This window comes from Prinia subflava, chromosome 9 (assembly GCF_021018805.1).
Source record: "Prinia subflava isolate CZ2003 ecotype Zambia chromosome 9, Cam_Psub_1.2, whole genome shotgun sequence".
In the NCBI taxonomy this organism is placed as follows: Eukaryota; Metazoa; Chordata; class Aves; order Passeriformes; family Cisticolidae; genus Prinia; species Prinia subflava.
In genome coordinates, this window is record NC_086255.1 from 12,324,036 (window position 1) to 12,350,865 (window position 26,830).

General features: G+C 43.7%; 1 protein-coding gene across 2 annotated transcripts in view; it reads right to left on the bottom strand.

Moving 5' to 3' along the window:
• Nucleotides 1–1,615: 1,615 nt before the first annotated feature.
• Nucleotides 1,616–26,830, bottom strand: part of CNNM2 (cyclin and CBS domain divalent metal cation transport mediator 2) — a 112,960-nt gene continuing 87,745 nt past the window's right edge. The window contains exons 2-8 of one of the 2 annotated variants that reach the window (XM_063405388.1): nt 23,949–24,092; nt 18,054–18,191; nt 15,791–15,960; nt 12,852–12,945; nt 10,458–10,523; nt 6,577–6,761; nt 1,616–4,395 (exon numbers count right to left, since the gene is read on the bottom strand). In XM_063405388.1, the coding sequence (XP_063261458.1) occupies nt 4,186–4,395; nt 6,577–6,761; nt 10,458–10,523; nt 12,852–12,945; nt 15,791–15,960; nt 18,054–18,191; nt 23,949–24,092 (1,007 nt within the window). In that variant the 3' untranslated portion in view covers nt 1,616–4,185. The remainder of the gene's footprint in view (nt 4,396–6,576; nt 6,762–10,457; nt 10,524–12,851; nt 12,946–15,790; nt 15,961–18,053; nt 18,192–23,948; nt 24,093–26,830) is intronic. The other variant, XM_063405390.1, reaches the window with a different exon arrangement.

Consider the following 26,830-nt stretch of genomic DNA (forward strand, 5'->3'; position numbering starts at 1 on the left):
GTGAGGAAAAGGGAAGTGAGTCCAGGAGAAGAGAGGAGGAACAGAAAAGCAAGCACAATATGAATGAGTGGCTGACCCTTCTTCCAACAGGCCCAAGAACTGCACACCTTCAGCAGCCAGCTCCAGCTGCCTCCACACAGGTCTCAGCATCATCCCATTCCTGCTCAGTCTGGAGCAGGAGCTTATGGGGCAAAAAGAATGGGAGAGGAAACTCTACATGACTACACAGGTTTGGAGCAGATGTGGTGAGCAGAAGGATCTGCCCTGTGGAGTTTCCTCTCCTGGTTCATCTGGATGGGGAAGCACCTTCTCCTGCCACACCAGCCCTGGAGCCCCTGCCCACCAGCCAGCCCGGACACCCTGCCAGCATTCCTCATCCCACTGTGGGATAACCCATCCAGAGCTCCTCCAGGGCAGCAGTCTCCAGCTGCACCAGGGTTTCAGGGAGTGGACAAGCTGGGAACAAAACAAGCACTTTGTAAACTCCAAAGGGTCTGAGCTTGCTGAGTGGCTGAGGCTGGTTTGCTAAGCCCCCACTGAGCCCCTCTCCTCTCAGAACTAATGTGCTTCGCATGATCTCCACATCACCAGTCAGTCTTATTTGGAGAAAGATTCTCACTGCAAAGCAAGAACATTCCTTCACTCTTTACAAAGATTTGGCAATACACAGAATTTAAAAAAATAAATCATAGTTACAACAGATTCAGGTTCATTTCGTTTAAAGGAAATTCAACCAACAGGAGTGTAAAAGATATAATTCACAGTTGTGCATTTAAGATATTAGTGTTGAAAACCTCACTTCAAAGAACTCTTGTGCAAAATTGTATTGACAGTAGAAACCATGGCTAGATGCCTCCCCAGCCTCCCCTGGCCATCAGGCCATCACCCCCTTGCTGCCTGCACCCAGAGGCAGAGCCAGGGCGAGGGGAACAAAGGCGGCAGCAGGAGCTGACACGGGAAGATGCAGTATCCTTTCTAAAAGTCAAAGCCTGGCCAAGGTCTGAGGTCAAGTCCAACGATTCCCAAAGCCACCAGCTGGTGCCCTGTGTCCTCGTGGCGCATGGCATCCAAGCACCACTCGAGGCAGAGGGGGCAGCTCTGCTCGGGCAGGACACCCCTGCAGGGGCACGGAGCAGAGGCTGTGGCATCTCCACGGCAGCCAGGAGAGCCAGGCCCTGGCACTGGCAAACGCCATCCCGAGCTCAGAGGGATCCTGAGCTGGGCACGGGCTCCTCTGCTGTGATGGTTCCCACCAGGAGCGCCGGGAACCCCTCGCATTTGTTAAACAGTAAAACTGTAAATACCCTGAGAACAGGGAGACTGGATTTCTTCCCCTCCAGGGAGAGGACCATGCTTTGTTCTTCAAGCTAATTAGTAGTAGCAGCTCCTAACCCTTCTGGGTCAGGCATGTATTTCTGTATGAAACACATCTATAATCAACTATTTTTATGGAAATCAAGTGAAATTTCTTCACTTTTCATTATTTGATCTGTACAAATGATGAAAAACAGTCATGCAAAAAAATCGCCTGCAAATTTTGGAACAGTGCAGCATGGGCAGAAGCAGGAGGTATTTGCTTTGGGATCACATGGCTTTGGTCAGAAAAATTGGCGGGTTTTGTTTCTTTTTTTTTTTCTTTTTTGTTTTTTTCCTTTTCTTTTTTTTTAAAGGGAAACAGACATTGAAACAAATCCTTAACCTGCCATAAGAAGCAGAAGTCAGATCCAGCGAGCAAACTCACCCAGAGAGAGCTGCCTTGACTTGAGCCTTCCCTCCCTTGGCAGGTTTGACAAAACGGATACTGCATCTCAAGTTCAGCACCACGTCAAACACTTACAACAAACTTTTACATTCAGCAACAGTAGATAAAAACTGGCAAGACGAGTCCCTCGCTGAGGACAAATGCTGTAACATCTGGACATTTTGCTCTGTGAGAAAGGTGCAATATTGGCAGCTCTCTGGGAAGGTGCAAGGCTTAGGCCAGCCCACGCTGCCGCCAAGCCGTGTGCTCGCAGCGGTGCTGGGCTGGAGCACAGCAGAGAGAGGGTGGGATGGAGGCTAAGGAAACACTTTTAGATGGGAAAGAGTCAAAAAGCTACATGTGAGAGCAAGGCTTTGAGGGCCTGTTTCCTCCTCACTGGGGGCACAAGTTGGATACTATGCAATTCCTATGCCCCTTGCAGGGATCTCACCCTCGTGGGGTGGCTCCCACCAGGGTGGACAGCAAAAATTAGTGCTGCTTTCTGAAGCTGGAAGAGAGAGGAGGAGGAGGGAGACAGGCAAACCCAGTTGGCTCTGATACCACACACTCCAATGCCCACAGAGATCCTGCAATGGAATATTGCACCTTTCCAGCCACCATTCACACAGACAGACCATGGGAACTTGCCACGAGTGCCTCCCACAGCTCACGAGCAGGAGAGACGGGGCAGGCCTGCAGGCACAGAGAGCTCTGGCAGCTGCATTTGAGGCTGGGGGCTTCTTTGGGTGTCCCTAAAGAGACTATCCACGTGTAAAGAAAGGGAAATGCTACACAGCCAGGGGCCATAGCAGGGTCTTGAAACAGAGAAACCTCAAAGCCTGATTTATCAATCCAGATATTGAGGGCAACGTTCACATTTTGTTTGAGACAGCATTGGAAGGGGAGAGGACTGGCAGGGGGACAACTTTCTTTTTTTATTCATTTGAGGACTTAGACTCCATCTGTGGAAATGGGTGATGCACAACTGCCATAGGGTGCCTCTTGCTGGCACCTAGTCTGTATCCAGGTTTTTGGGGTGGAGGAATTGGTTTCTGCCGCCCAAGGCAGGGCGTTGCCCTGCACTAGTGGCAGCTGGGTGGGAGGCTCTCTGTTCTGCTGCCTTGGTAATCCCTACAATGACTGTTAAAAGGGGCAAGAGAGAAGGAAATGCACTAAATCCACTCAAAGGAATGCATGTGGCTGGGAACAGCCTGGAAATGAACCTCTCTGAATCCCTGAAGTGCAATACACTCGCGTCTGGAAAGTTTTGTAAGCTCTTGGAGAGGAGAGGATGGTTCTGGCTCCCCAGCAGTGCCCATCCTTGCACTGGCAGAGGTTTAGTGTCACCTGGAGCATGTACTTTGGGTGTAATTGTAGCAGCATCTTCTGTGTTAATGTCAGAGATTACAGGGGGGACAGGGACTGGTGTTCTGATACTCAGCAAAGGCTGCACCATCTGCTGTGGCCAAGGTAACGGTGCACAGCCCGCTACAGCACGGGAGTGCTGAAAGGCCTGGCATCTCAGGGTGCACACATTACTTCATGCAATTGTCAGGAACATCAAGGAAAAATCACCCAGTTACTTCACTATGGAATATCACACACCCGGCTTTCATTTCACCAGACTGCAGTTTTGCTAATTAATTCCTTCCCCCCAGTATCATCTCCAACATACACAAAGGTTCTGGAAGTTACAAAACTGTAAGTGTAACAATGCTTTTGCCTGTTTAACAAAGAAACCTTCTGAAATTTGAAACATTATTAAATACCAAAGTAACCACTCCTTCCCTGAAAATTAACTGCAAGACTGTAATAATCCTCATCTCTTGGTCCTCCAGGTGGCTGAAACCAGAGGTTCCTTGAAGCTTGCTCATTCTTAGGACACAAATAACATACAAGTACCAGTTACTAACTTTTTCAACAGGGCAACAAAAAGGACCACAGCTGGGTGAGAAGAGGCTTAAGGACATAGGAGCCAATTCACAAAACCATGACAGAACCCATTTGAGGTTCATGAGGGACAGAAACAATTTAAAACTCTGCAAAATACTTTTTAAAAACATGATCTCTCTTGAAAAAATAATGGAGGAGCTTTTAAACTTCCCCATATGTGTTTGAGGAGAAAAAACCCAACAAGGATCAAAAGTACAGATAAAAAATAAACATATTCTACTTTGCAAGAAGAATTTTCATCGTTCTCAAGGGTGGCTCACCATTCCCAAATTACGTTTGGGTCTTTAGTCTCTCTTGCTCTTTGCTCCTTTCTTCCTGTTTCTTCCTCTTCTGCTCCCAGAACGGATGCAAAAGTCTTTGGTCTCAGAACACTGGATGCAGCAGTGTTGCAAGCACGCACTAACGGTGTTCACACTCGGGGAGGAGCCAGGAAGGAGCGAGGGCTGGTCCTGCTGAGGAGATGGGATGGGTGGGTTGTGGGGAGTCAGCTCCTAGATGGCTCCTTCACTGTGCATACTGTGGTTGGGCTTGCTGTGAGTCACACAGTTCTGTTCGTTGAGCAGGTTTGCTGTCTCGTCTGGCAAACCATCGTGCAGCTCCGTAAGAGTCAGTTCGATTTTAGTGTTTTCACTGTCCGAGGACTGAGGTGTTTTGTCCATCCGGGATGCCATCAGGGCATTTTGGTACTGCTGTCTTGAGATCTGCTCCAAGAACAGGGAAGAAACAAAAGTCAGTCACACTTCTGTGTCTTCAGTGGAGCATGCTAAGAAGATAAAGTTTCCTCCCTTTCCAGGTGAGCAGTTTTCAACCCCTCTTTACCTGTTTCCACAGAACGTCCCTGCACTTTGCAGAGCAAAGCCTAGAACATCCCAGCTCAACACCCACAGCATGGTGACATTTCCAGGCAGGGTGGAAGAACGGTGCTGTGCAATCACCATGCTGTTCAAAGGCAGGGATTTATTCCTATGCAGAGATTTTTAAATCACACCTTCATTTCCCTCTAACCATGCACACCTTTAGGACCAGAACCAGAGATCAGTGAAGTCTTTCTCCCAACTTCAGTGAGCTCCTGGTGAGGCTCTAAGTGTCCCTATAGAGCCAAGGCAGCTCTATAGCCCAAGTTTAGAGTGCAAGTATTCCTGCTCTTGTCTAGGCCAGCAAACACAGCAGGGGCTACAGCCTTGTACATTGGACATTTGATTCTAGAAAACCCTGGGATGCCCACAGAGATGAATCCAAATTAGCAACCCATGAAGTTTTCCACTGGCCTCTGCGAGAGCTGTCTGCACTCAGTGATGACAGGAGCTGGCCTAGAGCACAGAGTGTCACTGCCCACGATGCCCCAGGGCCAGGGAAGCCCTTAGCCCTGTACATATGCACGTGGTGGTGGAGGGCAGAATTCCTCCTGGAGCCACAAGCAGCTAGCCCTGTGAACTCCTCCAGGCCAGCCTTCTCAGCCAGGACAGGCAGCAGGATACATGTGCACTGGCAGCCCCACGAGCCCACAGCAGTGGGTGATCTTGGCAGGCAGGAAGGTGGAAGAGATGACATGACTTTCAGAAAACTGTGAATTTCAGAAGCAACACAAGAGAGGGACTGGAACTGGACAGAGTCAGATGGACCAGGTCACAACCCCAAAAGCAAAACCAAACATGCATGAGCAGGTCACAACCCCAATTTTACAAGGTATAAATTGAATGGATGACCATGTGGCACAGTGAAAACACTGATGTTGAGTACTCTGACCTATGCAGAAAGCAGAGTGATGCAAGAGGTGTGCAAGTCTGATTGCAGAGATACCAGGACAGTTTAACATTCATCAGCCTCAATATGAACACAGTGAGATTTGGAAGGACTCCACATAAACCAGCATAGGGTGAGCAGCTGCTCTCTACAGCAGATCAGCCATTGAAATCTGTAGTGAGAACCACTTGCCCAGTGATAAACATCTACTGATGTAATCTTTGAAGGATTGAACCATTGACAAGTATGCTTGCATCTCAAAGTTTTGACAGCAAGACTTTACTCTCCTTTTACAATTTGAGTACAGAATACTCAGTTTAGCATTCTAGTATGTCTGCCCTATTCCACATTCTTAACATTGAACTAACAGAAGTTAAGTTCACAAATCACTAGAGCTGCATACAAACTGTGAACACGCACTTAATTTAAGAAAAGCATCAATGTCACTTCTGGCCATGGGACATCAGCTTCCCTGGACTCCCAGCTGGGCTGGAATTGCTGCCAGTATTAGCTGTTCCTCAGCTCAGCTAGATTTCCTCTCCCACAGGACTCGCACACGTTTCAGCGTGGGATGCACCATGCTGGGGGACAGAGCTGTATTTCATGCAGCAACTCACTGGTAGTATGAGACATGAGCCTAATACATGTGAAGTTAAGATAAAGAAATGTCCAAGACTTCTCCAACCAGAAGAAGGATGGCAAGTCGGAAAGTAAGATCAAGAACCCCAAACTGAAACCAAAATCAGAAGTGAATAAAAACTGCAACCAACATTAAAAGTTTCATCCTTTAGAAAAAGACAGCGTCTGATAATGAAGGGTCTCCAGATGGGTCCAAAACCTTCACGAGGATAGATTTGACTAAAAGCAAGAGGTTATTTTCTACAATATTTCCTCAAAGGACCTGAAATCCAGAAAATTATGTGACCAACTTACTTACAAGTCCAAATGAGAAGAACAGCGAAGACAAATCAGTGGACAGCAGATATCGGAAAAGAAGTAGTTTAAAGTAACTTTTAAACAGCTGCTTTCATAACACTATTTACTCACAGAGGAACATAGAGGGAATTCCCTTCCCCAGGCTCTCCATCCTACCAGCCAAGCCCGACTTTCCAGCGAGGTCTTTCTAGCTTTATTCCTACCTTGACAAACTGAATGTCTGTGAGGGCTTTCACTGAGTAGTCTGGAACATACACCTGCAGGAAGGACGCGTTCAGCTGGTTGTTGCTGCTCCCTAACGTCGGCGTCACCGCGTCGATGCGGTCGCTCCGGTTTAAAGAGTCTGAGTGATTCAAGCCACAGGGCCGAGGCGGAGACTTGTTTTCAGCTAAGAGACAGGCAAGAGCAAGAGATTGCTTAAATCAAGCAGAAAACTTTTAAAGGCACCAGTTTCAAAGGGACATAATAAATTGTGGTGTAGCACAAATAAACGGCAAATGTTTAATCCATTCATAAGTAGGTATGTGACTGAACAACCAAACTATCCTGAAAAATGGTACATTTGCAGTCCAGAGCTGGTAGCCAGCATCACTGAGTATGCCCTAAACAAACCTGTACTTGTTTATGCTGCACCAGACATGCCCTGAGAACACAGTGCTTCAGCTGATGAGCAGAAACTACCACAGAAAGGTCACTTCCCAAGGCTCCCTTACAGGAGCTCTTGATAGATAGACCATGCTTAATATATTTTTTCCTTAATCATTGCTACTTTCATCCACAGTCAGTTCCAGCTGAACCTCACCCCCTTTTATTTCATTTGGTACCTACATATGCCTTGTTCCCTGAGCTAGAGCAGATATTTTCAGTAGGAGTAAGAGTCCCCAGGGGACCAGAGTGCAGTGCATATGACAATTAGTTCAACATTTCCTCTCAGTGCTTGAAGGGGCAAAACCTCAATGAAGGAATGCAAACTCCATGTAGTACATGCCAGCCAGTGACAGAGGCAAAATAGTCCATGCTACAGAGAAAAATCTGCGTCCAGGAAAGGAGAACACTACAGACATCATCTTCCACCACCGGCCTTTAAGTCCTGCAGGGTTTCACTTGAAGACCTCACAGCTGAGGCCTGTGAGTGTGCCTGGACACAGTCTGCCCAAAGCAAACGTGCCTTTGGGACACCACAGACATTCTGCATCTGTGGCTTCCACCCCCACAGTGACCCACAAGACAGAAGGGCAGAAATATCCTAAGAGAGATTCCAAGTCCTCCTGGAGAAGGATTGCTCCCTGAGCACACACACAGTACACACTGATCAAAGAACTACCTTTGGGACCAGAGAATTTTTGGATCTTAATGCACTTAAAACTCATTCCGCCAGCCCAAACTCAAACTTGTAAACTACACTATTCAACACATGATCCCCATTCTCAAGCTGAAAGATCATTTTCATATACTTCTAAGATACAAAGTCTCTTTGAGCAAATGAACAAAAATATCCTTACAAAGCTTTTCAAATTCTTTTTTGAAGACTTTTCTACATACAATTTTATTTAAAAAACCCAAAAACCCCCCAAAAACCCACCCCACTTCCCTTCAATTTAACCCTACATCTGCCACTTTAATACCAGAAATGTAATATCAACTTGTACAAGCGACACAGCCTGTTCCATATCTCTGAATCCAGCCTTTCCTAAACCTAACACTTTAGAATGCAGAATTACCCTGATTCTTATTCCCCACTTAAAATCCTTCTGATGTTGCATTTCTTGCAATTTTAAAAAGGGGGACAAAAAAATACAGGTTCTGACAACTTGGTAATTCCCCCACCATTTCTGGACTATGAAATTAGTCCCTATTAGTCCCTTCTGGACTATGAAATGTCCCTATGGCAACACCAAGTGCAGGCTTAGGGGGAAGCACTCAGAGCCTTGCGAGGTTTTGCTCTGTGCCATCTTGCCAACCTGAAAGCCACAGCAGGCTCCAATAACTGCTGCCACGAGCCACAACTCTACCTGCACACTGGGCTTGATGTTGAAATTCCCTCTGGAGAAGAATGAGCTGTGAAGGGTGGATGAATTTGTCCTCTTTCCCACCTGTATACACAAAATATGGCTGTGTGTGACAAGAACAGCATCGCTGCTGCTCGGGATAAAGGCTTCCATCTGGAACAACTTCACACCAGTGTGACTTGCATCTGCCTTTTCTTCCCACCAGGGATCTTGGTATATTTACTTAGATTAGTACATTACTAATAAAAAACAAAGGATATAGAGCAACATGGCAAAGAATTATATGAAAAAAAAGGGAGAGGTGAGACAAAAGGACAGAACAAAAAGGTATGATTTCTAAACATATGAGGGAAACAACACGATTTCTGGATTGCATTCAGATCAGGGAAGGAAAAGAGAAAATAATGAAGAGGAAAGGGTACAGAAAGAACAGATGACAAACACCAGGTAGGTCCATGTTAGAGCTTCTCTACTCAGGTTTTCCCACACTCCTCATCTTTCTACAGAGGGGACAAAGAGCACAAGCCACAAGACAGACATCAGTATAATTATATCATGAACTTGTGTTTAAACAACAGGATTATTTTCATAAGAACCTCACAAAACGTTTCATCAGAACTGGTACTACACTGCCACAGTGACCAGGCTTACACTATCAGTTCCTTAAAAGGGAGATTCTTCCCACTATTATTTTCCCTTGTTTATTTTTTGTAATTTTTTTTTTATTTAACTGGGTGAAAAGCTTGGCATCTATACTGGAAACAACCTGTGCAAAGTGTATATTTATTTGTAGAATGAAAAAGAAAAATAAAAGTGAAAAAAGAAGACCTGGCAAAACAAAAGAAGCAAGACAAGAAAGATAATGAAAGTTGCCAAGCTTAAAGGAGAGCCATCAGGTAACTTCAACTAAAGAAAGATGAAATTTCTCTCCCTTCTTTGGTGTTCAGTAGAAGGAAACTTTAACAGGGGAGGAAAAAAATCCCCTGCAAGGCAACAACCTGTAGTTTATTCAGAATGTGCATGAAGATAATTTAGGGACCAATGATGAAATAAATTTTCTAAAATTAAAGGAAGAGGGTGAAATACAGGAAGCAGATGGTGAAAGTGTATAAAATGCATATGTATTAATGTTTAAGATATGTTTCACTTAAATATGCATATCTTGTTATCATTATCTTGTTTGCTTTTGGTTCTGGGGAAAGACTGAAAAAAAATGGAATAAACTTCAAAAGGAAGACATATGCTCACTGTGGCCCAAACTATTTTAGGATTCTGCTCTTCCTACAGACTTTCCTGATGAGTTTCCGTTTTTCCCAACCACTCCATGCATGCAGTGTTTGTAAAGCTCAGTTCTTGATGGTTCCTAATTTACAATCTCTCAGCCACATCTCAAGAGCTCTTTTTGGCCCAAGCTTGTTCCCTTCTTGGTCTGTGCTCTCCAAAGGAATTTCTGTGCCAGTCAGCTTGGTGATACAGCAAGGAAAGGCCTTAAGCACAACAGGAACCAGAAAATCCTCCCACAACCTTCTTGTGCATTCCACTGCAAATCCATCCACTCAACAGAGCACTGTGCTGGTCCCTGGCATTAACCTCACTGAGAGAAAGCTCAAAGCTTTCCAGGAATTGAAATGGCCAGACTGTATACAAACCATAGAATTTACCCATATGAGAATATAAAATACTTTCATTAAATAAGTTTTCCTTTTATGGCAGTTTAGCAGCAGACATTCTCCTCTGCCAAATGCATTTTCTTCAGAATTTTTTATGCCTCAGCTTGGGGGAGAATGCATTCTTCTAAAAAATCTCCCCTCCTAATTTTCCACCAGCATCCATATGAGAAAAAAGGACAAGCACACATTACCAAATATATTTTCTTAAATGTTTTTAGTTCTTCCCATTTTGATGACTGACCAGTTACCATAAACAGAAGTTCAGGATACTTACCTGTGAGGCACAACTGTGTGCTGGACTTCTCCCTAACGAGCAAAGGGGTCAGACAAATACAGACTGCAGCTGACTTTTTATGGCATCAGGGCAGTCACAAGAATGGTGAAAATAGAAGCATGCAGATTTACCTGGAGAACCTGCTGCTAACAACTCTGTTCTGCTGACAACAAAGGTACGAGACAGGGACAAGGGAACTAGAAGAGGGAGAGAAAAAGGATGAGATCACGACCAGAAAGGCAGCAGCTATCCACACTCGACAGGGGAAGGAGCCAGCTGACAAACTGACAAACTAAAACCAGAAGTGCAAATCAACTGTGAAAAAGCAAAGGGTTAAAACAAAAGCAAAACCAAAAAAACACAATCAAATTTAGGAATAAACTGAAAAACAAGACCAAGGAACTGGAGTGAAGTGAATAATTTTCACTTGCTATTTTAAGTGATTATCCAGCACCAAACAGTCCATCAAGGTACACTCATGTTTTGAAATAGTTCAAAAGGAGCACTGGTGCCCACTCCAGCCTGGAAGGCAAGAATTAAAACAAGCCAGAAAACATTCAGGGGTGCTCTTCCCTATGGGAGGCAAATAACATAAATAAAACCAGAAGATACTTCATAGTTCTTCAAGTTTCCAGTAAAACATCAAGCAAGGCTGTGATTCTCCAAGCTCATCCCTGTTGGGAGGGGTACCATACTGCTCACCATTACTGCAAATCCCTCCCCAGCTGTAGTTAAAGAAAAAAGCTTCACTCTTTTATTGGTTTGCTTGTTTGTTTTCTGTGGTTTTGTTTGTGGGGTTACTTTGGTTTTTTGTTGTTTGGTTTTAGTGTTTCCTGTTAGCAGCTTCATCTTCCAGGTGGGGAGAGCAAGCATGTGGAGTTTATTTAGGACACAGAAGAGAAGGAGCTTTCCTTCACTCCACAATAACTTATACTTTCCCTGAGCTTTCCTGTCTACACAGAGCAACAGGAACTTATTTTTATGAGCTCGTCTCAACAGAAGTCTCAGGACTAATAAAACTAATTCCCTGAGCCTGGAGGCAAAGCCAACAAAATTATGGATTTGCTGTAGGTAAAAAATAAGAACAAAGCCTACCAGTTGAAGGTGAATTCAGATTGGCCAAGATTACTTTACAATAGTGCATATTCTTAAGTGTGACATGGTGAAACTAAAGATGGATTTCAGACCATTTGACCTGATAGGACCTGGGGCACTGGCAAGGTGGTGGGGACAACAACACATGAAAACATTCAAACTGAACAATGCTGGCAAAACAGAGTGTTTTCCAAGGGACCACAGGTGTTTTCCACGTGTAACCCTGGTAGAAGTGACCATGCCTGACCACCCCGGCTCCATACCTGGCCCATATTGCAAAAGCTGAGGGTATGATGCAGTTGTACATGTGTCACAATTCCTCATGAACATGGCTGCTACTACTGAGATAAAATCCAACCAGTGCTCTGCATGCTTTAAAATCTCTCAAACCTCAAAAAGTATAATGACTGACCAAAATAAAGTGTACACAATTAAGGAATTAGTCTTTCCTGTAAAAGTGAACTCACAGAGGTCCAGAGAACTGCTGATTGTAGAGTCTAACAAGGTTACACTCATAACTCACAAAACCATTTCCATTCCACCACCGTTTGATAGTGTACATGCACACAGGTACACACACGAGAAGGGAGCACTCCTGAGTGTACAATTAAAACAAGCTGCCTCTCAAGTGGAATGTGAACCGTGCTGTGACAGGACACGATTTCAGCATGAGAAGCATCTCTCCCTGGAGCTGAACAAGTGGCTTTGTGTCAGCAGAGGGCCAACACCAGCTCCAGTGCCCAGCTCAGCCAGCAGGGCTTACATTTCCAGCTGAGGTCAAGACCCGAGTGGTGACTCTGCTGCCAATAAAATACATCACCAAATGCTGAAATGTAGCACTGGGGCCAGCTCTTGGTGGATTGTATGAGAATTCTCTGACCTGTGCCAGTGGCTCGTGTGGCTACCACTTGTGTGTTGGTAGGTGGCTCACACTCACCCTCACACACCACCTCTTCCCCCTGGCTGATTTCTCAGCACGTTTCCACACAAGCTGTCAGGAGCAATTGCTTTTCTGGCACTGCTCCATCCTTTCTCTCCAGACAGCGTCAGGCACAACACAGGTAGAGAACCATCCCCAGCCTAACCGGGTGGTTTCTCCTCACACCACTAGATGTCCCTCTGCCACTAATTATCTATTCCTGTTAATTCACTCCCTGTTACCCTGCCACTACAAAACGACAAAGCTTTTCACCAGTACCAACCACATCCCTCGCTAAAGTCAACACTCACATCCTCTGGGAGCTGGCAAAACCCTGCCAACTGCTGGGTCCTGGAGTCAGTGCCATTCACTGTCACCGGCCAGCCCCCTCAGGGACACTGTGACAGGCTGTGCTGGCACGGGGGTGCCAATCCCAGCAGTCCCAGACACAGCCAGGCAGGGCCCTGCAGGAGCTCAGACTGTTCCAGAAGCAGAAGATAAGAGGACATACCTGGTGATGCTGTGAGGGCCATCACCCCATAGTAGGAAAAAGCACCAGCTTCAAACTTCATCCCCTCTTTCCCAGCCTCCACTTCCACTTTCCCCTGTTAAGGAAAAGGAGAGAGAGCTGCAATTAAAAGGGACCATGGGTCTCAAGGCACAAGATCAGGCTTGAGCCCTGAAAGACAATTTTGCCTGACATCCCTAAGCAGTGTCATGGTCCCTGCAGTTTGTAACAGTGCCTGAACAGGGACAGACCCTGAAGGGCAACAGGCATTTCTGCCCTGAGCTACCCTGGTCTTTGATGCCTTCTGACCAGCATAGGTCTCTGCAGAGGATCAGGATCACCACACAGCTTTGGGTTGGTACTATTGCCCTGCTCCAAGTGTTGCCAGGCTGTTTTCCTTTTCAGCAAAGTGAAAAAAAATACTCCTCCACTAGCACAACAAGGTTAAATGCAGCACAATCATCTGGAATCTTGAAGCATCTAGACATTTTGGGGCACAGCTCACATTCACACAGAATTCCCTCTAAGACAAACACAGGAAGGGAGATGGGAGAATCTCTGAGGAGTCTGGCTGCCTACACTGATGAGAAATAAAGCCCTTATTCCTGAAGGAGCAGCCTTGGGGCTGCTTTGGTCTTCATGATTTCTAGCAGATTTACAGATCCCAGCATGCTTAAGATCCTGCTCTTTTGCAGAGTCTTGCCTACAAAAGACCCTCAGTGCTTCCCAAGCTGTACAAAACTACACTAGCACACAGGTACACCTGTTTCTGATGTGGGCTCAACCAAATGTATAACATTATGTCCTACACAGGACTCCAGAACAGAACCCACCACATCAAACATAGCTGTAAAACACTCCAGTCAAACTGGTATAGAAGTAGCCAAAAATTATTGTCTTTTTAGTGGGGCCTGTTTTTCACGTCCATCTATCCTTACTGCACTGAGACTCACAGCATACCACTGCAGACAGAAGAGATCTCATCCAGCTTTCAGGCTGAACTACACAAAATTTGGAATTTCAGGCAAACAGCATAATATACCTCGAGTGCAATTCCTCTGGCTGGTTGGGAAGGGAGACAGACTGCCCATCCCAGGTGTACTAAGTAGACTGAACATCATCTGAACACAGCTTGGTGAAAATGAGGCCAAAAGGTAGAATTTATTTCTAAGTGTTTATTTCATTAAGTCCCATTTAAAATAAATAATCATGCCTTTAAATGTACAGTACTGGACAAGGGCAGAAAAAGGTGATAATGAACTTAACATGCATGAGTCCCAATACCAAGTCAGTTTATCTAACTGTCCCAGATGAGAAAAAACACGAAATCTGCCTAGCAGGAAGAGAGTGCCCAGCTCACAAATCCACTTTCCTGCTATCACAAGCAACAGCTTCATATAAATGCCCTTCAAACCAATTTCACTCTGCAACACAAAACTAGCTTATTTCTTCATTATAAGCCTTCCAAAAGGTACAATTTTGTCACCCAGACAAAGACTGGTTACACACAAGAAGAATATACATTTAATTGTTTAACTGGCATGCATTTAGTGTGAAGGCATTCTTGTTCCCTCGGTGTGAGAGAATAAGTCCAAGTCCATTTAAATAACAAAAGCAGAGTATTTAGCCTCTCTTGATCCTGGCAGAACCAATTTGTTACCATTTTTGCAGTATGTATTTATTGCAACACTCACTTTTCCAAATGCATTATAGACCTGGCATATTGTGCTTGCTAAATATTTATTGATTGCGAAATAGCTCAGGAAGAACTGATTGTTCTTTTGTATCCCCACGTCCTCCATTTACATCTTTGCAGCATTACATCAGGAGGATTATCTTGCCTTTGGAATATTTCAGATTGTAACAATTCAGCATGTAAGAAAAAGCTGTTAAAGAGCTACCAGTGGCTCCTCAAACTCTTGGAAAAAAAGAAGATAGTTTTTTTAGCATCAAAATTATATTGAATCCACAATATATCTCAGTGCTCTCATAGCTGTTTATAACAGTGTTTAAACTCGTGCCCTCCCGTTTTCTATTTTAAAGGCCACATTAAGATTTCAAGCCCTGTGTTACAATTTCAGCTACAATGCCTGTGCTTTTACAACCAAAACTGATTTTCAGTTGTGCTGGACAGAGAAGAACATTTCCAGCAAAATCTCTCTAAAAGGATTATTCCTGTTTAAATGGTGCTAGATAGAAACTAAATTTCTGTGTAAAGCTTTACCTAAGCCATTCAATAATTCCTTACTGATAACAAAACCTGGGAGATGCCAGCACTGGAAGCAATCCTGTACAGAGCACACACAAAACAGTCCTCCCACACCACCAGGGCTCCAGTGTAAAAGCCACACAAGTGCAGGGATCTCAGGGCAGGATAAAGGCTTGGGTGGCAGCGTGCCCAGGGTCTGCATTCTGCCAGGCTGTAGCAGGAGGTGACATCAGTTCAGTAGATGGCACAAGGCTCCCACTGAAACTTGTGCTTCTCACTACACCTTAGGTACAGACTTCAAAACTGCACAGAAAAATGTCATTTCTCTAAATTATCAAACTCCCCATGCCTCCTCTTGCAAAAGGAAAAGGCTCAGCAGATAAACTGTGCTGGCCAAATTCCTATGACGTGGCATTTTCTGTACCCCTATTTTCCAAGCAATGCCAATGGGGATTCCTTTACGCTGGCTATCCTTGGGATAGTGAAAGCATAAATAAATTGGCAGATGACTGAAAGTGGGAAGTGCTTTCCATCCCTCACAACTGGTTTAACTGAGGGTGAAAGCAGCTGAGTGAGCTCCTCAAGGTTGGCAAGGTCATAAAGGAGCAGGTCCCAGGAGCCATAGCTCCCCATGTGTGAAAGAAGACAAACTTCAACAACTGGAACAGGTGTAGAGGGGGGTATATCAGGAGAGAAAAGGTTTTGCACATATCTACACAATCACATGTCTGACCTGTAAAATGAGAACAAAGTAGTCGACGGGCTTGTTTCGCTGGTAGAGGTAGTGTTCTGGGGCTTTCTTGTTCTTCTCATCGTATTTCAGCTCCTGGATGACGTTGGGATGTTTTAGCAGCCTGAGAAGGATCTTCTCTGACATCTGGGATGGACCAAATGCTTCTACTTCTATAACACAAGATACAACTTGGCATTACACCTCATATGCCTGGCAGGAAGTTAGCAATACTCGTTAATAAGCATTTGCCTATAAAAGACACACAGATGCAGAGAAATCCATTATGGAATTGCACGTTTCTTGCCTTTTGAGACTGTTAGATTTGTAAAGGGAGGGGAAAAAACACAGTAACACCCCAACTTCCATTGAAGTATTTTTTCAAAACAACCAAAAATCATGTCTTCATCTGAAAGGGAAAAGAAAAAGATGGTCTTGCCCTCTTGAGAGTTCTGAGTCACAGAGTTGTGTAAATGGAAGAGCTTTACTGTTGGGGCACAGAGAATCGTTGAATTTCTTTTTCCTTCCCTAAAAGGTATTAAAGTCACTGCATTCATTGCACTTTAGTAATATAAAAAAAAATTAATTAATTACTGCCTGGGGCCTAGAAAGTTGCTCTAGAGAGATGCTCTACACAAATCAGACACAACTGGCGCTGCCATGGTTCATATGGGAAGAGTGACTCAAAGTGAGAGAAAGTACAGGTCAGCTCAAACCATGTGGGATTAATGCCTGACACACAGAACACAATCCCTATCCACTTGATCTTCAGTGTTTCCAACGGGAGCTGTTTGAAGCAGAGAAGCTCATTCTTGTGTGGGAGAGGTAAGCCAGGGACGATGAGAATTACACATGCAAATTGATAAGCTTTCCCAACACCTCATTTCAGAACAGGACCATTAACAACCCATCATCTGCCAAAGATACTATTCTCAATTTAGAACAGAGAAACCAGAACTGCAGCTTTCATCTTTTTTAGCAGTGGCTTCACCGACAGACCTGTATTTAAGCTACACAATCCTTCCATCCACAAAGCAAGAGGAGAAGCAGCACTGTAAGACTATGTCTGTTGAGCAGGTGTTTATGGAACTCCATGGAGTCTTGTACACTACATGAACAACGCCTTGCTTGCTGTTATGTCCACATCTTCCTGTTGAACTGCTTCCTTTCACCAAGGACACGCTCATTTGCTCATGAGCCGTAGGATTCCGCGCCTTCTAAGGAATCACTGTCCCTCAGCTGAGATGTGATAACCCATCAGGTACATATTTCTTTCAAGTCACAGAGGCAAAATAAAGCATGAAGACAGACTAGGAGCATCTAGGTAGGCAGTTACTGCATCTTAGAGGAGGGGAAGTACTAACTTCCAAGTGGAGCTGGCAAACTTCAGACAAAGCAACTTTATAATTTTCCACCCATGAATATATGTTGAACACGGCAGCGAAAGATGACCGTCTGAAAGGCCTGCATGTGCCAAGTCTTTGTATGTCAAAGAGAGACAGCATAAGCAATAGGAAGGCATTTTTCCACAAGCTCTCCTGTTTAAAGGCCTCATCTCTGAGGTGAAAGGACCAAGTTTACGACGAAAGGCAATACCAGCTGCAAGAAAACATTCAAGGCCCTGGTCTCTCTGCCAGACTGCCCAACCAAGGGCTAAAACATCAAGGTGTTCTGGGATGGAGACAACTGTCCTCTGAAACCTCTGAAGCCATCAACGGAGGTCACACAAGCCAGAGAGAAATCCATTTTAAAGAGTACAGTTCAACCACCTGTGCAGTCTGCATTAAATGTGTCAGGAGAGTCTTTCACTTGGAGTCATAAAGTCTCATGGAACAGGTTTAGACCTTCCTGCAACAAGTCCAGCATCTCTTTCTGGAGAAGGCGCCAGAGTGCAATTACAGCCAGCTGGCCAGTGGTACAGAGTCCTCTTTGGTTTGTTCCCTGAGCTCTTCCTAATGGGGTGTACTTGCTAGTCGTTAATCTGACGGACTCTAGACATGCAGTGCGGCACTTGGCATTCATCCTTACCTTTCAGACCAATTTAAAGTTACTGGTCCACCCCTGGTATATGTCTCAGAGGGTTCATGCCGACACTGAACACAGGAGAGGAGAGAATTTAAAAAGAAAAACACAACAGTGGCATTACTTGTCACCCCACAATCCAGCCTCCCTTCCCGCCTGTGCTGTCCCACCCTGCTCACCGGCCTTTGCTGACAAACTGCCTCGGGCTCTGGCGCGATCACAGAAAGCGATAACCCGCACTTGCCTGTTGCCAGGAACCGGTGCATTGCCAGGAGCAGCTGCGGTGATATTTTAACCTTCATCTCGCTGTCTGTCTGCTTGAAGGCAGAGAAGTCCTGCTTCCTGTCCCGATGAGCTACTTTCTTTTTCGTCTTGTTATCAGCTGGGGAAGGCAGGGTGGGAGAAGAAAGGAAGGAAGCAATTTCTGTTAGAACGAGGTCCAACACGAACCATGCTGGCCAGAGCACAGGGTGCAGGCAGACCCCTCTGCAATGCCCAAACCACAGAAAATCAGGAGCTGTGTGGCCATGGGCCCCTGTCCTGCACCCCAGCCTCTGTCATGCCTTTGTCACCTTGGTCAGGGGAAAGTCTCTGCTTGCAAACACCTGATTGCAGAGCAGCTCTGCACGTTACGCTTCATGTGGGGAGAAGTCTTGCTCAGTACTACTAAACATCTAAAATTGTTGTTTTACAAGCATAACTGTGATAGCTGTTTTTTACATATACATTCCTTAGAAAATTCCCAGCACATACACAGAGGAAATAGACAATAACTTATTTCTTTTGCTGTACCATTGGCTTCAGGGACTCTGCACAGCTGTGGCAAAATCTGCATGCCTTTGGCTGAAGTATTCCCAATGTCTGGTTTCTTTTGTCCTGTCCAAACTTCAGCAAAAGCTGACAAGGTGTACAGGCTGGAGGTGGGAATCTCTGGCCACTTTACAGGCACAGAAGCCAGAATAAAGAACAGAATAGCTTCGGAAATTCAGATATGGGTATTTGCCTACTAGTGATCCTGGACTCCTGTCCTTTATTCAGCTAAAAACTTGGTTCACCTATGCCTTAAAGCAGGCTCTGTGGTGAGCAATCTCCATTTGTGAAAGACAACATGAAAGAGATACAAAAACCCCAGGGGGTGATAGTAATTCACCCCCTGAGCTGTTGCCCCAAAATGTTTAGGACACCAGGTAAGTGGACAGCTACGGGTATGTTGGGGCATGGTGTACATCAGTTCCAGGCAGAAGAGGTCTCTGCTCAGATGGCAGGGTGCTGGTCCTCTCTGGTGACACCATGTGTAGGGTGGCAGTGGCTATGAGCAGCAGAATGCTGTCAGACAGCTCTGAGCTCCACAGAGTGCAGGAAACCCAAGTGTTGAGGCAATTTCTGTGAGCCACTCAGAGAGGAGACACGGCTCAGGTTCTAGGGCCTTTGAGGGGGAAGATCCTAAGATCTTGTCTAGCAGCCCCTTGGTCAATTGGTGTAAAATGACTGGACTTCTGAGGGAGCACAGGCAGCTCTGGCACATCAGCTCATGGCACAGGATTTGGGCAGGCACACAAAGAGGTGTAGGTGAAGCTGACACTGAAACTGCACATACTCCCAGATGCTTGTTCAGATTACGAGTTATACATGCAAAGATTATTAAAGTAATGCACTGGAAACCACTGAGATCTGCAGCCTTTTACAGGTCCAAATGCATGCTACAGTCTACATAAAGCTCAGAGTGCTGAGTTTGAGGCTTGGAAATGCACAATACTGGTAATTTACAGGTTTCTAGATCCTCCCAAGTCATCTTTTAGACATGAGTACATCTAGATCCTCAGATTCCCAGGAACATGCCTCCACTACAGGACTATCACAGACTCAAAAGTAATACTGTACTGACAGTAATTTACCTATTTGAGATATCTTGAGTGTATTCTGTGAGCAGTGCAAACCAGAATGTTTGAGATACTTGTTCCCAGGCACATGGAGAAGAACAATGATGACCCATGCTCTTTTTCTTCTTTGAAAGCAGAAGCCTCTTACCCTAGTAGTACTTTACCCAAGACTTGGACTACATCAGGGACTGCAGTTTCTTTTCCAAAAGCAGGAATAGAAACCACTGAAGGGAGTGCCTACAGACTAAAAACAATCCCTGCCTTAGGAATATAGCTCGAGACAGACCTTAACTGTACTTGCAGTTAAAGGAAAGATGCATTCCAAAGCAATGGAAAATTAATAGGAAAAAATTTGCCTAAAAGCTCTCACTAGGTTCTACCTCTTGTAAGAGAAAGGAAGAATAGAAACTGTTTTTTTCTGAAAAGCTTAGATAATGTTATTTTTAAAGCACTGTATCTGAGGTGTTTTCTCATAAGGAGCTCCATCATTGCTCTCTTCAGGGAGGCAAAAATCACAAGTACAAGTGTTGGCCCTGAGACAGGGAAACATCTCAGTGCTTTTCCTTTGAAAGGGCTGTAACACTGCAGGCTTTACACTGCACTACTGGTACCTGAAAACAAAACCACCATCACACAACGGGAAGATGCCTTAAATCTTTCTGTCCATAATGGTCATCAAGGTAAGAGACACAGGCTCTAACTCAAATGATGGGCAATTTCAACTCCTCCTATTTTTTTTCTTTGCAGCTTATCCAAAAATTTTCTCTCAAGAAAAACATAACATGGTTATAACAGAGCCACATGGCTTAAAGCCATTATCTTGGCTTATTTTTGCAAGGGATGGTCTTAAATTTTTCTTTGCTATCCAAACAACTTTTGAGCTTCTTCTAAGACATAAGAACCAAGGACTGGATTGTGACCAATGTAATTGAATCTGAACCAGGTATTTCCTGTCTGTCCTTTCTCCAGTGAGATGGAGATGCAGGCACTGAAGTTACCTTGGCACCCTGAAGTGATCTCTGCTTACAGAGTGCTGAGATACTCTTTGGTTTTGCAACATGAACAATGAAATGCATAAGGGATACACTCACTTTCTGGTGAGATACCAACAAATATTGCAAACATCTTTAGTAGGTTCTGGGAATATTTAGACTTCTCCTTTAAATCATTGGCACTAAGCCTGATCATGAACTCTGGGCTGAGGCAAAGAACTCCAGAGGATGAGTGGTCAAAACAAAATTAACATTGTGATATCTCTTGTAATAATTCTAAACTTTGATGTCTGATGCATAACATGATGAACTATTGCATGAATTTCCTTGAAGGAGCCTGTTTGGACTGGAGACAGTTACAGAAGAGCCAGTTCAAGCCTCAGATAACCCATTCAATTGGAGAGGCAGGCAGATTGATGGGCACTGCAAATGCACCCAGGTAATTGCTGGGGAAAATCCTTGCTCTCCTCCTGTGCTTTTTGTCTTTAGGACAGTGGAGGCATCTGCAGTGAGCTCCAGACAAGACAAAGAGATAATGAAACTCATCTTCAAGCAGAAAGAACTAAATAAGACAGGCCACCAGTCAAACCTGGACCAGAAGAATGACCAAGCAGTCTGTGCAGTCCAACACAGAACAGACAGCTTTCTCTCTTGGGCCTCTGAGAAAGCTGAGAAATGCTCTCCCACCATGGCTAGAGCCAAGGCAGCACATAACAGATTCCTGTAGTATGCCAACCATGAAAAAATGCTACAACTTTCCAGTACAAAGAGCCAAACACACTGGCAGCTCTTCATCATGACATGGGCTGAAATGTGTCATGTGTCTTGACAGAAACATCATCTTTCCACCACTTCAGCATCCCCAACACAAAGTTTCATCTTCAGAAGTACACAGTCAACCCAGATGCTGATGGGTCAGACACATTTAATAATTTTTCCTCCTCCCATCTTCTCCTTGCTCCCCACATCTCTGCAAGGCACAGCAGAACAGAGCAGAACATGAAGACATACCACACATTTATTTGGCACTCCAGAAATTCAGCTGCAGGGTTCAGCAGTACGAGCAGCTTTCAGCAAAAACTGTAAATATGCTATTGCTTCCACCTTAACACAGCTCAAATGTTTTTTCATGGAAACAACAGAAAGGCACAGCACCAAGGTCAGCCATTTCATCGAATTTCAAGTTTCCATCAAAGCAAAACAAAACATTTTTAAAACTTCAGAACAAAGCATAACAATCCTGCCAGAATTGTTCAAAAGCTCTTTTTAAAAGTAAACACCTAGTACAGAGCAAATCAGTCCAAGGGTTTCAAGCTGACTTGTTCTGAGCTGAGCAAGCCAGACTGCTACAATAATGAACAGAATCAGAGGTGAGGTTACTAACAGTGACACTGTGAGATCAACACCAAAAATAACCTGCCTTAATATATCATGGACAATAAAGTACCTTCAGTAAACACATGTTCTCATCACCAAACCACCTGGAGGCTGGCTCCACACTTCCTGTGATCCTCATAGTTTCTCTTCTGCTCTCTCCCTTACTGCTACAGTGTCCATCAGTCTAAACAGTAGAATGATCTCCAGTGCTTCATAAAGAAATTAGAAGTTCTTCATGGTACTTAGCAGGAGTCATCTGCTAAAATTTCCTGCATCTTCCAGGAGGCCTAGGAAGTTTCCTTCCTGTTCTGAACAAGGAATTTTCAATAATAAAAAGTTATCCCAGGAGGGAGAGTTTCAAGTGAACTCAATGTTCACCAGCTCTATTTTGTTAATATAGGAAGCCTTCAGGTAGTAAAATTAAATTCTCATTTCCTTACCCTCTAACATCCTGTTAATGGGCAAAGCTTTTTTTGACCTGAAGAACAAAACAATATGATCTTGTGTTTTCTCTTAACAAACAAGATGTGGGGGGAGAATGGAAAGCATATGCACTGTCTTCCCTCATAGAGGCATGAAAATATCTCAAAGGTAGATAAAGGTAGTATCTTTTTGGAATATAAAAGGGTTTGAATTCAGCCTGCAAAAGCATTATGTTGTAACTGATTAGCCCAACAATTCATTTGTGAAAGTATAAAAAGACATCAATACTAACTGGACTTCCATGATTTCCATAGTAATTAGACTGTTCAGCACATGGTGAAACACAACTGTGATTTACATGAACATTTGAGTACATAAATACTGATGAAATACTGACTAGGTACAGAAAGCATTTCAGGCAAAAACAAGTAAGTCTATCCCACAGTATAAAGTTCTCATTGGGCATTTGGCTTGGAGGGAGGATAGAAGATGCTTGGGTTGGCCTGAAAAAATGCTGTAGAAACATTCCAATCCCTTCTGTGAGGAAAGAGAAAGAAAGCAAAGGAGAGCTGAACAGTGTTAAAGACACTTTAGATTATTATTTCTGCTATAATAGAATCTGGAGACATCCTTGAGCTGCACGCAAACACACAGTGAAAAATAACATCTGCCAACAAGTGATCAAACCACAGATAAGACAGATGAAGAATGACTGCAAGGAAGTCCTGCATGCACAGGCCAGATTGTGCAGATGGGAGGAGAAGCAGACACTTTAGGTAACTGGCCAAGCTTTAATCTGGGAAAGAAAAGGGTCCAGATCTCTCAAGTCCCAGGTAATGGTTGACCTGCAGCATCGTCTCCCTCAAGAGACATTAACACAAAGAAGGAAGGAGCCGTGCTGAGTGATAAAAAAAGAAGGCATTTAAGACAGGCTGGTTTTCAGCCCTGAGGAAGACTTTTTATTCTCAAGATTTCTCAATGAGTGACAGATATTCTAAAGAGACTCCATCCCTCTTCCTTGAGGCACATTTGCCTGCCTCTTGCTGAAGTATGGTAGTACAAGGACTACAGGCCCTTGAGGCAGAGGGACAATAGGGGAAAATGTGGGAGACCACGAGCACTGTAACAGAAAGGTTTAACAAGCCTCAGTGGTGGACAGCTGGCAGGAGAGAACAGATTGTTGCAGATGTAAACCTTCCTGGTAAAAGGATCAAATAAAGAAACTTCTACTGCTTCTGAATTAACACAGCCTAAGGGAGTGAGGTTCCCATGTTGCAAAAACAAAAATTACTTAGACCATCAGAGGGATCTGCAGGTCATTTTGTTAAGGAAACCTCCTCAACAATTTGACTACTGAGATTTTAAATCGGCAACATAACATCTTTCAAAACACAGCTATAAATACAATTGCTGCTGGATGGACTCTTTCTTCTCATCTATAAACAAATTGCAAATATTTCTACTCACTGTATAGATCTGTTTCATCCAGAATTTCAGACTTGATGATCTCTTCAATCACATCTTCTAAAGTGACAATTCCCAGGACTTCATAAAAAGGATCCCCTTCTCCTTCATTGTTTACTCTTTGCACTATAGCCAGGTGAGACTTGCCTGCAAGAAGACAGATCAGCAATTTAGACATTTTAAAAATTTCTGAATGATCAGAAATTATAGCAGAAGTAGCGACAATGCAGATACAAACAAAAAGTTGGTGTCAGGCTTTATGAAAAAAGGGGCAAAGCTTAACAGATGTTTAAAATCATAATCTGATTTCTGTCTGAGATACACATTCCTGCATCACATAAATCTACCTTATGCCCTAAAAGAGAGCTAAAGAGATCAGTGTTCTTGTTCTAATGTCTTTCCCAGCAAAACTGTTGCCCTGGCATTGAATTCATCATAGTATCTTGTTGTTCTGCTTCTTGTCTCATGCATTGGCAGAGGAAGGCCAGGCTGGAGCCCTCCTTTGCAGTGGGATCCCATGGATGTTCTCCTCAGGTCTGGAAAAAACAGCAACAATGACCAAACCACAGAAGCACAGGGACAGGACAGGGCTAGGGAGAAGTCAGCCCCATCCATCAGCTCCTCTTTTTTCCCTCCCTTCCTCAAAAATTATTTATTTATATATTCTCGATATGGGGTGATCCCTTATTCAGGAATTAATTAATTAAAATATTCAAAGCAACTGTCTGATCAATGAAGAGAAAAGCAAAGCAGAGATTTAGCAGTAGTCCTAAAGATTCCTGAGCTGTGCATCATTCACAGTGAACACCTGAAGTCCTTTGTGCCAGAGGAATAATGATGGTAAGAATATCATCATCATGACCCTTCAAACTGGCCTTGATACCTTTGGTTGCCAGTTTCTTCAGGTGCCACTGAAAACCAGTCCTTTGTAAAGCTGCATAAATAAAGCAATCATTCAAAGGGTCCACCAAATCTAAGTGGCATTTTGCAGCTGAAATACACAGACATCAGAATGTTTTCTGAACTATCAGGAGGTAAGAAAGAGTGTCTCACATTCTTCTTTGCTGGTCTCAAAAATTGTACTTATCCCCAACTGTGGAATACAACCAAAATAGTTCAACTTTGCTTAGACCCCTTTATAGGCAATAATGTCTGCTTGTTTTAAGATTCAGATTATTAGACTAACAAACATTTAAACTATTCCAACCCAGACTTACTCATGCTTAAAGAATGAAAATATCCCGAACAAATTAGACGAGGGAGGAAAACTTATCAACTACTGATATAAACATTGCATCAGGTCAAGTCAATTCACTTTGGTAAGTTTTTCACATCTGCTTTCCCAGGGACCCAACATAAGCAGTTAAAAACAAATTCTTGGTGAATGCTGTCTGTCGAAAGTTAAATTCTTTTGCTATTCCCAGCTTGTGATCATTTAAAAGGAATTTTCCAAAGCAGGGTCTAATATTAGACTCAAAATGAAGTTTCCATTCCACTTAGGCGATATTCTCACCAAAGTAACTACTGCATAATCTGATTGTCTTGGAGCTACTCGTTTAGATGCAGATGGACATACTTTAAATACCAACTACACAGCACTGCTGAGTCTTATCTTGAGGAAACCTTATTCTACAGCAAATTAATAGAAAGATGATTTGTGATTTTTAAAGTATCAACATTCATATTGTACTGAAAATCTTTCACTGTGCCAGGTTTTATGGGTTTTATTTCTCTGCATTCCTTGCAAGACTTCCAGCTCTTTCTACTGCTCAATGAACAGCATTAAAGTGACTTCATAAAAACATGAAAGATTTAAGCACTATTATTACTGCAATTCCCCTGTAATATATTACTCTTTCAACATAGCAACATTAAATAAGAACCGCAGAATAAAAAAAAAAAAACCAAACCAACTAGACAGACAAAATAAATATTCTAATTTATTTCCCAGTGCCTGCTCAGACATTAGTATATTTGCTTTCAATTCAAAAGACACAGCTCCTTCAAGAACCTTTCCTATCACAGACCACAGCAGCTCATTAGCATATGCTTATTCAGGTGCTAATTCCTCAGGATATCTGTTCTCACATATTAGTAAGGGGTAAGATCTGTTCAAATGTGTTAAATTAAAAAAACAAACCAAAACAGCCAAACAAAACCGCCAAAAGACAATGCTATCAACTCTGTTTCAGCTTTTATCAAAATCACCAAATTCCAGCTTTTTCCTCCACTTCTGCACTGCCTATGATAATGCTGAACTAGGTGATGAAATTTGAAATTTTGAAAAGAACAGTCTAACAATGGAGTCCTGAACACATCTACAAGCAACGTCAGAGATTTAGGAAAGTGGGATTGGGGAAGGACCTGAGGAGCTGGAATACAATGGGAAGTTGTGCACAAGGTCCATCCACAAAACAAGTTGCATGACCTTCCCACCAGAGTGGTCACCACCAAGAATTCAGCATCACTAAAATATGTTATGTTCTCCCCATTTGAGCAGCTGCAGGACTCTGATCCAAGCAACAGCACCTAATGTGAGACGAGTGACCAAAATCTGTACCAGCTGCTGCTCTCTTAAGCAAAGTGAGCTTGTAAGACAGGAGTTATGGAGAGGTATCAGGCATTTTGCACTTTCTACAATGAAAAAGAAGGCCAGAAACACTTTTTTCTGACTCTGCCATAATCTCTGATTTTAAGCGTTTTTTACTTATCACTCAAAGTCTCAAGACCATTGAAACTTGTCATCATCACTGGATTTTGGTGGGTAGCATCGATACTCAGTTCTACCCTCATTATTAAGTAAACTACATGTTACAGAGAATTTATCTGCTGAGAAGAGATGAATTATCCACATACCTGGAGACACTAACCTTTCTTTTCTCCTG